This window comes from Chinchilla lanigera, unplaced genomic scaffold (genome assembly GCF_000276665.1).
Source record: "Chinchilla lanigera isolate Chin_1 unplaced genomic scaffold, ChiLan1.0 scaffold00038, whole genome shotgun sequence".
NCBI classification, from domain to species: Eukaryota; Metazoa; Chordata; class Mammalia; order Rodentia; family Chinchillidae; genus Chinchilla; species Chinchilla lanigera.
This window is the reverse complement of record NW_004955439.1, coordinates 7,300,257-7,312,257: the sequence shown is the minus strand read 5'-3', so window position 1 is coordinate 7,312,257 and position 12,001 is coordinate 7,300,257. Positions and strand designations below refer to the sequence as shown.

General features: G+C 34.8%; 1 protein-coding gene across 1 annotated transcript in view; it reads left to right on the top strand.

Annotated features, from left to right (window-relative positions):
- The window catches only part of Scaf8 (SR-related CTD-associated factor 8), a gene marked incomplete in the record, with an annotated part of 79,592 nt that overhangs the window by 49,598 nt on the left and 17,993 nt on the right, over positions 1–12,001 (top strand). The window contains 5 exon segments of the mRNA XM_013517331.1: positions 1,586–1,665; positions 3,585–3,702; positions 5,376–5,507; positions 5,772–5,884; positions 8,357–8,550. Of these exon segments, the coding sequence (XP_013372785.1) occupies positions 1,586–1,665; positions 3,585–3,702; positions 5,376–5,507; positions 5,772–5,884; positions 8,357–8,550 (637 nt within the window).

The window sequence follows — 12,001 nt, the reverse complement described above, 5'->3', positions numbered from 1 at the left end:
GCTGAGCTAACTCCCCAGCCCCAGTACTTTCTTTTGACTAAAGATAAATTGTCAGTGTATTTTCCATTGAAGCAAGTCATTGTTTTTTGAGATTCTTGGTATGGATGCTATAATTATATTAATTGTGTTGTTCTATGTTGTATAATTTTAATCTGCTGAAATTACAATTGTTCAGTGTGTGAAGATTTGAAGGAAAACTTCTACAAGTTGTCACATTGCTATAAGTTGAAGCCTGAGTATAGAAGACAGTGATTTTATCTTTTTTTTTAGTTTTCATTTTTATTAGTATAGGTTTGCTTGCAGTACATAATGATTACATTAAGCATGAACACTTGGTACCTGTACATAGTATATTTGAATTTTTTTTACTTCCTCTCCCCTCCTACTTTTCTCCCTCCATTTCTTGGTCTACTATTGAAAAATCTTTAATGTATAATTTATTGTGTGATATTCTAAGTATGTTTATTAATTATAGAAATACTATACCTTGGAAGTAGTATCTATGATTTTAGTTTCTGCTACTGTTACTTTCATAGGAAAGTAAAAGTTGGTTTATTGGATTATTACCTGGACTTTTTTGACCTGCAGCTTCCAAGCCTTAAGTTTGATGTTAAAATTGCTAAATTACATAAGAAGCCTTTAAATTGAGCATTCTAAAGATAGTGAAGCGACATTTTACAGTGAGAATTATACTAGAAATCAATCCACTGATTATAGTCCTAGATGGTTTATCAAACTGTGTATTACTGTGGGCAGACTACCAAATTACTTTTTTTTTTTTTCCCCGGTACCGGGAACCAAACTCGTGACCTTGCGCTTGCCAGGCAGGTGCTGTGCCGCTGAGCTAAATCCCCAGCCCCACCAAATTACTTTAATCTTTCGTATTTCCTTCTGTAAAGTTAGAACATATATTGTTCTAGTATGTATATTGTCTATGTCACAACATTAGTATGTACATTCTCCACTGTCATAAGACAGGAATACCACCTCATTCTCAGAACACACGTTCTGGGATGCCCTATGGATACTTGAAACTGCAGATAGTATCAAATCATACACATGTAATGTCTTTTCCTGCACATACATACTTCCAGTTTCTTCTTTTTTTTAGTTTTGGTGTTTTTTCCGGTACCGGGAATTGAACTCACGACCTTGTGCTTGCCAGGCAGGCGCTGTGCCGCTGAGCTATATCCCCAGCCCCTTATACATACATACTTATCATGAAGTTTAATTTACAAAATTAGGCATAGTAAGAAAGTAATAATATTTAATTTTTAAAATGTACTGTAATAAAAATCACATAAATATGCTCTCTCTTGAGTCAGACAAATAATATTTTCAGGTACAGTTACTGTGGAAATTGCAGAAATTGAAACCGTGCCTAACAAGGAACTAAAATATATGTCAGAGTGCTTTAAAGAAGAGTAAAGATCCATTTACCACACTTCACTCTGTTGTATGAAATGATTTAGAACACTTACATTAAATGACAGAGATAAACTAAAGAGACATTTAAAATAGCATTTGTAACTTTTGTTTGCATGAAGTACTTCTTAATTTGTCCCTTTCTTTCTCCTGCTCTTAGAAGTTGATGGATAGGTTTGATTTTGGTGAAGATTCTGAGCATAGTGAAGAACCCAAAAAGGAAATTCCAACTCCTCAACTGTAAGAATTAGTTTTTCCTTATATCCATAGTTTCTTTGTGTTTTGTAAATACTGGGTAGAATGTTACTATCTGAGCTATTAAGTATACTTTAAACAAGTTGAGGTTATTATAGGCCGTTGAGCTCTACATTACAGAAAGATGACAGAGTTGCTTCCTTGTTGCCTCCCTAGATTACTGGGATTGTTTTTCACGTCTTTGCAAATAGATTACATGAAAATTCCTTTTAAGAATATTGAAAAACGGGGGCTGGGGATTTAGCTCAGCGGCACAGCAACTACCTGGCAAGTGTGACATCGTAAGTTCTACTCCCGGTACCGGGGGGGAAAAAAAAACCCCAAAAATGTTTAAGAATATTGAAAAATGTAGTTGTGGTATTTTCAGTATTGGCTTTATTTAACTCTTTTTAAAAGAATATTGGGCCTAGTGCCAGGGTCAAATTTTAGAAAGTGTACCAAATTATAAGAAGTATATAAAGTAATCAGATGCAAGGATTGGAGTTACAGGGTTGTGAAGACGTGGAGTCTATGTTGTTATTTAAGTCAGTGATTCCCTCCTCCCCCCAACAGTTCTGCAAAGTCATAGGTTCTCAGAGGGTACTCTACATGAAAAAACCATGCATGGAGGATGTTTAAGATTGGGAGGTGGAATTTGTAAGAACTCAAGAGAAGATGAATGATGAAAGCCTCTAGTACTCATATTTCAAACAGATTATTTTATGTATTAGGTGAACATGTAAAATACACATAATCGTAGAACAGATAAATTACAAATATATCATTTTGTTAAAGGAAATGTTTTTGATAAAATTAAAAACTAGTATTTTAGATTATGAAGTTGGAAGGAGCATTTGAGATCATGTAGATCAATGTCTTAAACATGTCAGAATCTCTAACCGTTCTGCCATTATGTGTCCCATATCTTAATGTCTTCTGAGACAAGAATTTAAATTATTGTTACCATATTTTTTTTTTGTGGAACTGAGTCTTGTTTATTTTCTGCATGTTGGTACAAGCTTTGCTTTTTGAAGCAGGAAAGCAAATTTACTCTCTTACCTTTAGACATTTAGCATTTGAATATTTGAAGATAGGTGTCATTCTTCCCCGTAAGTTTATTTGTTCCAGGTGAAGTACACTTTCCCCAACTTCTTCAGGACTTCTTACCACACTGAGTGCCCCTTTAGGGATGCCCACTTGTTGATTCATGTCTTAGTTTGTGGCACCCAGAATTCCAGGTGTGAATTTCCCAGAGTATAGTTAGACAGTTGTCTCTAATAATACACTGAGTAATGTGTGTGCTTTTCTAAAAGGAGCATATTAGTTTTATGAAGTTGATGGTCAGTTAACACTTGCGGATCTTGCGCATAATGATCTTTCGTGCAATGTGTGTGCTTTTCTAAAAGGAGCATATTAGTTTTATGAAGTTGATGGTCAGTTAACACTTGCGGATCTTGCGCATAATGATCTTTCGTGCAATGTGTGTGCTTTTCTAAAAGGATCATATTAATTTTATGAAGCTTATGGTCAGTTAACACTTGCAGATCTTGTGCATAAAGGTTGATAGAGCATTTTTTCCACTTTCATACTTACAAAAGGAATTAAAGTGACAATATTGAAATTTTAATTGTTTCATTTTTTTTAGCTGTAATGAAGTTTACTAATTTCCATATATTTAACAGTCTAAGATAGTAATATCAGATCTTCAGCAGTATCTAATATATGATGTCTGTCGAAACACTAGTGAACACATGTCTTTTAATGTTTTAATATTCCTAAGCACTCCATTTGGGTGTTAATGTTTCAAAAGCAGACATTGTAGTAGAGTATATTTTATCAAGTTGGCAGTTTTGTTTGTCTTTGAGTATTCAGATTATTTTATGTTATCATTAATGGGTGTTAAAATATATTTATTTTCTTTTTAGTTCTCATGTTTCAGAATCTGTGAACAATTCCATTTTTCATCAGATAGCAGAACAACTACAACAGCAAAACCTTGAACATCTCAGACAGCAGCTTCTGGAACAGCAACAACCACAGAAGGTTCATAACCCCATCTTGTGGGCTTTGGAGTTATTGCTGTTTTATTCTGTAAATTGGAATTTTCCTGGGCTGGCTGGTTGGTGGCTGCTTTTGGATTTAATAGAATATTTTGGCATCTGTTTCAGTTTTCACCAGCCACTTAATTTTCTTTCTAAACTATGGTGTTATTTCTTTACCTTATTACTGAGGATTAATCTTCTCAATTTCTTCATAGTTTTTCTGTAATCAGTGTATGTTCTTTCAATTTAATGAATCGATACACTTAAATTTCAATATTCTGGAAGTAGAAATCAGAAGGCTGAGGTGGGCTTTTATTTTATTTTATTCTATTTTATTTATTTATTTTTGGAGACACAGTCTTGCTATGTACTTTAGGCTGGCCTCAAACTTGTGGCGATTCTCCTGCCTCAGCCTCCCGAGTGTTGGGATTATAGGCCTGAGCCTGTGTGTCTGGCCTGAGGTGAGCTTTTAGAACTACCACTTTTTTGTTTTCTGTTTCCTCCATTCTGTTCTCCATTTAGCAAGGTAAGGATGATTATGTTGTTGGTGGTAAGGATGACAAAATAGAGATTACTGTCTTTAATTTTGAAAATGTAATTGCTATCACCATTTGACAGGAACTTTGTTAGACATATATTAAACAAAATTACATTGCGTTTTCACGAGGTAGGCATTATGACTCCCTTTTACTCTAGAGGAAGTTGAAGCTTAGTGAATTACAAATGTAATGCAAAAGTTCATAGCTAATAGTATATATAGTCAATCTTAAGATACACCATTAATTTATATGTAGCTGGGAATTTGAAAACACTTCAACTAAAGTGTTGTTTTGTAAAAATCTTTTAAATTTCAGGGATGATGAAGTAAGAAAAAAGGTTACACCCTAGAATTGACCAATTGTAGAGCTAAGCTTAAATCTACTGCAAAGTTTATTTCTATTTTATATGAGAAATACTTCTGGGTATAAACTATTGTTAGAAAATTCCTGCAGTACACTTTGCAAATAATAAAAATTTGGAGACATGAAGGAACTTAGCACAATACCACAAACATTTTAAAAATCTGAACAAGCTGGGTGTGGTGGCGCATGCCTGTAATCCCAGCACTCTGGAGGCTGAGGCAGGAGGATCCTTGCAAATTTGAGACCAGCCTGGGCTACAAAGTGAGCTCAAGGCCAGCCTGAACTGCATAGTGAGACCCTGTCCCAAAAAGACTAAATAAATAAATAAGTAAATAAATACAGGCCTGAACAATACATTCTTAAGCAAGTAATATGTACAAAGGTGAATGGAAAAGTGATTACTTGAGGTTCTGGCCTCAAGTAGACTCTTCCCTGATGGAGCCACATATATATGTAAACATGAGGCAACATTCTAGTTTCTGTAATAAAGGTGAAGGATTTGGGCTGTATTTGAGAGGGAATAGGTGCTTCAACTGGAGGGTCTAGCAAACTTGAGACACAGCTGTTTCTGCACTTTGAATAAGGATGCAAATAATTTTAAGAAGTTCTCTGCTTTTGGGTAAATTTGAGTTTATATAAAATTGCAATTTTGGATATGATGACTAAATGATTGAACATGAAATTTCTGTATTTTGGTCTCCTAAACACATTTAATTGTGATGTTTATTTAAATTTTCATTTATAATAAAACTATTGGTGTTTTTTCTAATAGGCTACTCCTCAGGATAGTCAAGAGGGAACGTTTGGGTCAGAGCATTCGGCATCACCTTCACAGGGAAGCAGTCAGCAACATTTTCTTGAACCCGAGGCAACTTTGGATGATTCCATTGATATTCAACAACAGGTAAGTATATTTCTGAGTCATAAATTTCTAAAATTATTTTAAGAAATCATGTAAAGTATTGAATAGTGATAATGTCTTGAATGTGTCTTTACTATATGTATGTGTGCGTGTGTATGTGTGTATGTATGTATTTATTTATTTATTATCTTTTCTATACAAGCTCCATATGCTAGCTTTGGGCACTAATACCTTTTTAAAGGAAGAATTGTTAATTTGTGAGTAAATCTAACCTTAGCTCTTTTGCTTGCCCTTTTGACTTTCAAGGATATGGATATAGATGAAGGACAAGATGGTGTACAAGAGGAAGTCTTTGAACAAGAAGCTAAGAAAGTGGCTGTTCGTTCGAGGTCAAGGACTCATTCACGATCTCGTTCAAGGTTCTGCAATAGTACTTACTACTACCTATGCGTGAACCTAAAAACGTTGGCTTTTTTTCTTTGCGTCAAGATTAAAGGAAAATTTTTCTTGAAAATTTTAATATGCTTAGAAAGTAATTTGAAAGCAAAAACAAGGAACCTTTGTTCTATTTTTTTATATGTATGCCATTTGAATAACTTAACATGGGAATATTGATGTTTATCAGATGCGTCTGTGCCATTTGAATAACTGGCAGGTGTATCATAAAACTGGAATTTGGGATTATTACTTGATTTTAGTTAGTATTAAGATGACAGTTTAGGATGTTATTATCTCTGAACATCTGTTAAATCAAATTATTTTTTTTTGTTTTTTTCTTTGGTTTTTTGGTTTTTCTCTGGTACCGGGAACCGAACTCACGACCTTGCGCTTGCCAGGCAGGCACTTTGCCGCTGAGCTAAATCCCCAGCCCCCAAATTATATTTCTTATAGTCTAGTTAATCTCGTAATGATACCAAAAAATTAAATTACAAAATCATTTATACAAAATATTAAGTATAATACTAACATATTTTGGAACATTTACTATAAATGTTTTTATTTTTAGATTTAACCTAAAGTCGTTGATCTTTAATACCCTCTCCCATTGTGGTGTTAGAGGTTGAATCCAGGGCTTCATACTGAGCTACATCTTTTTGCTGTCTATCCGTCTGTCCTTTTTTCCCTTCCTCCTTCCTTCCCATATGTCCTTCTTGTCCATCCATTTGTGTATCTTTTTTCATAGGTGGTCTTACTAAGTTGCCCCAGTCCTCCTTCCTTAATCTCTGAGTGTTGGGATTATAAGAATGTGTCCTCCATGCCCAGCTTACCTTTCTTTTCTTTCTTTTTCTTTCTTTCTTTCTTTCTTTCTTTCTTTCTTTCTTTCTTGCTTGCTTGCTTGCTTGCTTGCTTGCTTTCTTGCTTTCTTGCTTTCTTGCTTTCTTACTTTCTTACTTTCTTGCTTTCTTCTTAATGTTGGAGTAAATGTTGGAACTTTTGTTTAACTAGATACTCATGAATTTATTTTCTTTTATGGTACATAATTTTTAAAATTTTAGACAGAATAATAAAAAACAAAAACAATACAGAATTTCAAAACAAGATGATAGGTAGTTAACAATGGATATTATATTGCATATTGTTATCTTCAAAGTAGTTGCTCAGATTACCAGATACAGGCGTGCAAAATTGATCAAACAGTATAAGCACTAACTGTTCCTTTCAGTGAACTCATAGAAATTATAGTAGAATTATCCTAGCTTTTGTGTATGTGTGTGTGTTTCCTTCTTTCTTGTCTCCTTTCCCCATCCCAGTTATTCTTTCCTTTTTGAGCAGAATTTCTTTCCCTTTCCCAGTGTCTGTTGTACCTTTTGGATCTTACTTTTTCAGTTTCTTACACTAGGAAGAAAATACCATGTTTACATATGCGAGTCTGGTGTATTTCACGTATGAGTATGGTCTCTAGTTGCATCCAATCACCTATAAAAGCCTTGAGTTTACCTTTTTTTATAGCTGAGTAGTACTCCATTGTCTAAAGATAGCACATCTTTTTATCTATTCCTTGGTTAATGGACATTTGGGTTGTTTCCAAGATTTAGCTATTACAAATTGTGCTGCTATGAACATGGGTGCATATTGCTGTGGTATGATGTTTTTAATTCTTCTGGGAGGATTTCCAGAAGGGGAATAGCTGGGTCAAATGAGACCTCTAATCCTACTTTTCGAGGGATCTCCACACTGATTCCCACGGTGCTTGTACCAGTCTGCACTCCCACCAGCAGTGTAGAAGGGTCCTTTTTACTCCACAGCCTCGTCGGCATTTGTTATTGGTTGATTATTTGATGATAGCCGTTCTTTCTGTGGTTGGAGTTATTTCTGTATCACCTACTATTGTAAAGTCAGACACCATAAAATTTTAGAAATACAAAACTCCTATGCAGGGCCAGAGATATATAACTCAGCAGCACAAGCGCCTGCCTGGCAAGCACAGGGTCTCACGTTTGATTCCCTGGTACCCACCAAAAATAAATAAATAAATAAAACCACCTATGCAAAATTACATAGTGAAGTAATACTTTGTTGGACATGTTCTCTATTTTGTAATGATAGGAGCCTACTGTTTCATCACTTAAATGTTCATTTTATTTTCTTTGATCTTTTATTTGTATTCTTAATTTCTGCTCGAAAATACACTGAAAGACACTTGGAGACCTTTTCTCAAATCTCACTCACCCTTTTTCTAGGTGACTATTCACCTATGCTCAGAGTCATTAAACATTTATGGGCAATGTAGATGTACATAGCACAGTATTCAAGCAAGTGCATGTTTGATACTTGATTAAACTGTAAAATATTTCAAGAAGTAGCCAGACTTTTTCCTCCCTTGCTTGGTAGTTGCAAATTTGGTAGAAGGATAACATTGTCATTAGAAGTAAACTAAAACTTTTTTGTAGATCACCAAGAAAACGAAGATCCAGATCACGTTCTGGCTCTAGAAAGCGTAAGCACAGAAAGCGATCACGCTCTCGCTCAAGAGAAAGAAAGAGAAAATCATCACGTTCATACTCAAGTGAAAGGAGAGCCAGAGAAAGGGAGAAAGAACGACAGAAAAAGGGATTACCTCCAATTCGATCTAAAACCTTAAGTGGTAAGTAATATAATTTCAGTAAACATTAAAAACTGTTTACCTAGTACAAAATTTCTCATCTGAATTTTATTTTCAGATGTAAGTTGAAAGGGGTTCGGTAGGTTAGTAATTTTGTTCTAGGTTTTTTAAATGTGATAGAGAAAAAAAGGAAAAGCTGTTCAAATACCAAGGTCATAAGGGTTCTTGAAATGTATTATGACTTAATAGTAAATGATACTATGACTATTGTTACCATTAATAATAATGATATTATAATAGTATCCTAAGTTTGTAAACACCAACTCTGTAAGAGTAGTTTGTATATGAACCATATACTTTGCCATAATTTGTAAAGCAAATTTTAAACTTTAGGGTTAGTACTAGTGCAGAAATTCCTATTGTAGAAACTCCATTTTTATATGTTGATCTACTATATGTAATTAGATTTGGTAATGATAGAGTTTTTTAAGGAACACACACATGAAAGGTTCATGTGGTAGCAGTGTTAATTATAGCAAAGTAAGTTGCCAAATTCTGCATAAGATATTCTTAGTGGATTATGATTTCTAAGATGAACTAACAGACTAGAGATGGGCAAAGTAGTACAGAGAATGTAGCAAATTGCTAAGAACTGAACATTGATCATATTATCTAATTTCTGAACCTCTCCAGATCCTTCTGCCAGGAGATGAGTAAATGGTATAATTTATACTTGTAAGAACATGTTGGAAAATCTAGACTAAAATCAAAGGTAGCTCCTGTTTTACTGAGTTTTAACAGTATGAGTGGACCTTGACTGTCTTGCCAGAATCTTAATCTGGTGATAGCTAGTGTCAATTTACTGTTAATATTTTTGACTTTGGAAGTTTGTATTTGTCCCTTATAGTGAGAGATTAAATTTAAGCATTTTAGTGCTGGCTGATAAAATAATGTCAAAAAACCAGTGCCTCCTAGGCAATGATCATTAGAATATTCAAGTCGTGAATTTATTAACTATTATGGTAGGGCTTTTACATATAATTGCTTTAATTCTTCACCAAGTTGTTGTTACCACTGTCTACATACTGATGGTGGAATCTGTTCTCTATTTAAAATTGATTACTTTTTAATTAACTTGTAAGAATTGTACATATTTACGGGATCTTATGTTTCCATGCATATATACAGTATGTAATGTGCATTTTTGTGTCTGCCTTCTTTTATCCATATTCCCTCAAATGGCAGGATTTCATTTTTTTATGGCAGAATAATATAATGGAGTTTATTTTCTATTACTGTTTTATTTTACGAGTAAAACATAGTGAAAAAGAAAACTTGGAATGTATATAAGTGAAAATAGTGAGGAGTATCTCTTTCATCATTTCCCTCACAACTCTTTACTCTGAAATAATAGTTTTTTTTGTCATGAGTATTTTCCATATATTTTATTTTATTTTATGTTTGGGTTTATTTTTATTGTTTTATTTATGATAGTGGGGATTGAATACAGGGTCTTTGAACTGCACTATGTCCTCTGCCCTTTTTTTATTTTTTTAATTTTGAGGGTCTTGCTAAATTTCCAGAACTGGGCTAAAACTTGCAATCCTCCCTCAACCTCCCAGCACTAGATTGGCTGCTATGTGCTGTCAACACTCCAGTTCTTTGTATGCATTTGAAATGTGTGTAGTGTTTCTCTACTATGGACCCTTAGTATGAATTTAATTTTTTTTTTTGAGACAGAATTTCACTATGTAGTTTAGCTGGCTTTGAATTCACTCTGTAGCCCACATTGCCTGGAGCTTGGGACAGTCTATCTGTTTCAGCCTCCCAAGTACTAGGATTAAGGATTAAGACATGCACCACTTTGCCCGGCTTAATTTAATGTAGATTTATTTATTTATTTATTTATTTATTCATTCATTCCTTCCTTCCTTCCTTCCTTCCTTCCTTCCTTCCTTCCTTCCTTCCTTTCTTTCTTTCTTTCTTTCTCTTTCTTTCTTTCTTTTGTTCATTCTTTTTTTTTCTTTCCTTTTGCTGTTTCTTTCTCTAATTTTTAAAAAAAGGAACAATAGTTTAAAAAATAGAAATAGTTAAAAAAAAAAGAAAAATAGCAACATAGAAACATCACAGACATAAAACAAAGCAAGAACATTAAAAGTGATACAGGGTTTCAAAACAAAATGATAGGAATTAACAGTGGTTGTTATATTACATATTATCTTCAGTTGCATTGCTCAGATTACCAGATATGGAATGCAAGATTGATCCAACCTTAGTGTGCATTTTAGAACGTAAGATTTCCATGAATAGTCCAAGAAATAGGATTCATCAACAGTGACATTTTTAGAAATCAGAGTGCCCCTTCCTCATATGATGAGGGAGAATTACTGTCATTTACTAGGGAAGAAACATAGACAGCTAACAAAGAGGTAGGAAAGTGGAACAATGTTTGGGGAGATTAAGGCAGCTGCAATATGTAGGACAGAGTAACAAAGAAGAAACTGTTCAGAGAGCTACAGAAATCTGTGTAGGCTTTATGGTAGGTTGAATTACCTCTTCCCACCAAAAAAAAAAAAAAGTATTTACATCCAGATTCTGAAACAGCTGGGCATGGTGTAGTGCATGCCTGTAATAATCCTCACACTGAGGAGGGTGAGGCAGGCAGGTTGCCTTGCATTTGAGGCCAGCCTGGGCTACATAGTGAATTTGATGGTAGCCTGGACTACACAGCAAGACCCTACCTCAAAAACAAACATCAAATCACTTGGCAAGAGATGAATATGTTACATTATATAGAGTGCCATTCAGCTTTCTATCTCTGACAAAATATTTGATAATCAGTGAGGGAAAGGGGCAAGTTCTGGTTATAGTTTCACAAGTTTCGGTCCGTGTTGCTTGGCCCTGTAGCTTTTGGCCTGTGGTGGCAAGAGTATCTCATGGTGGGGGCTGCAGAGGGAACTTGCTTACCTCCTGGTGGCTGGGAAGCAGAGAGAGAGAGGGGAAAAGACTGTAGTCCCAGTACCCACTTCAAGAACAATCCCCTGTGTCTTCACTTTCTTCCACTAGGCCCCACCTCCCAAAGATTTCACCACCTCCCAGGAGTGTTATGAGCCAGAGCCAAGCCTTTACCATGCAAATGTTTGGGGAGACATTTGATAGCTGAACCATTACGGCCCTTGGGATAAGGAATTTGTGGTGGTTTTTGTTTTTTTTTTTTAATTTAGTTTATTGACACATTTTAAGGCATGCATAATGGTCACATTCATCATAGGGAATTTGTTCTTGTACATGATACATCTTGATTCTTTTTTTCCCTGTTCCCCTCCCCTCCTTCCAACCCCTATTTCCTTCCTTATTTACAAAAGCTTTGTTTTCATTTTTTTCTTTTTGTTTTCTTTTCCCTTCCTTCCTTTCCCCTTCCCCACTCCCTAGTTCCTTTTCCTGTTTGAACATTTTCTTCTTTTTTTTTTTTGGTTTTTCTCCGATACTGGGA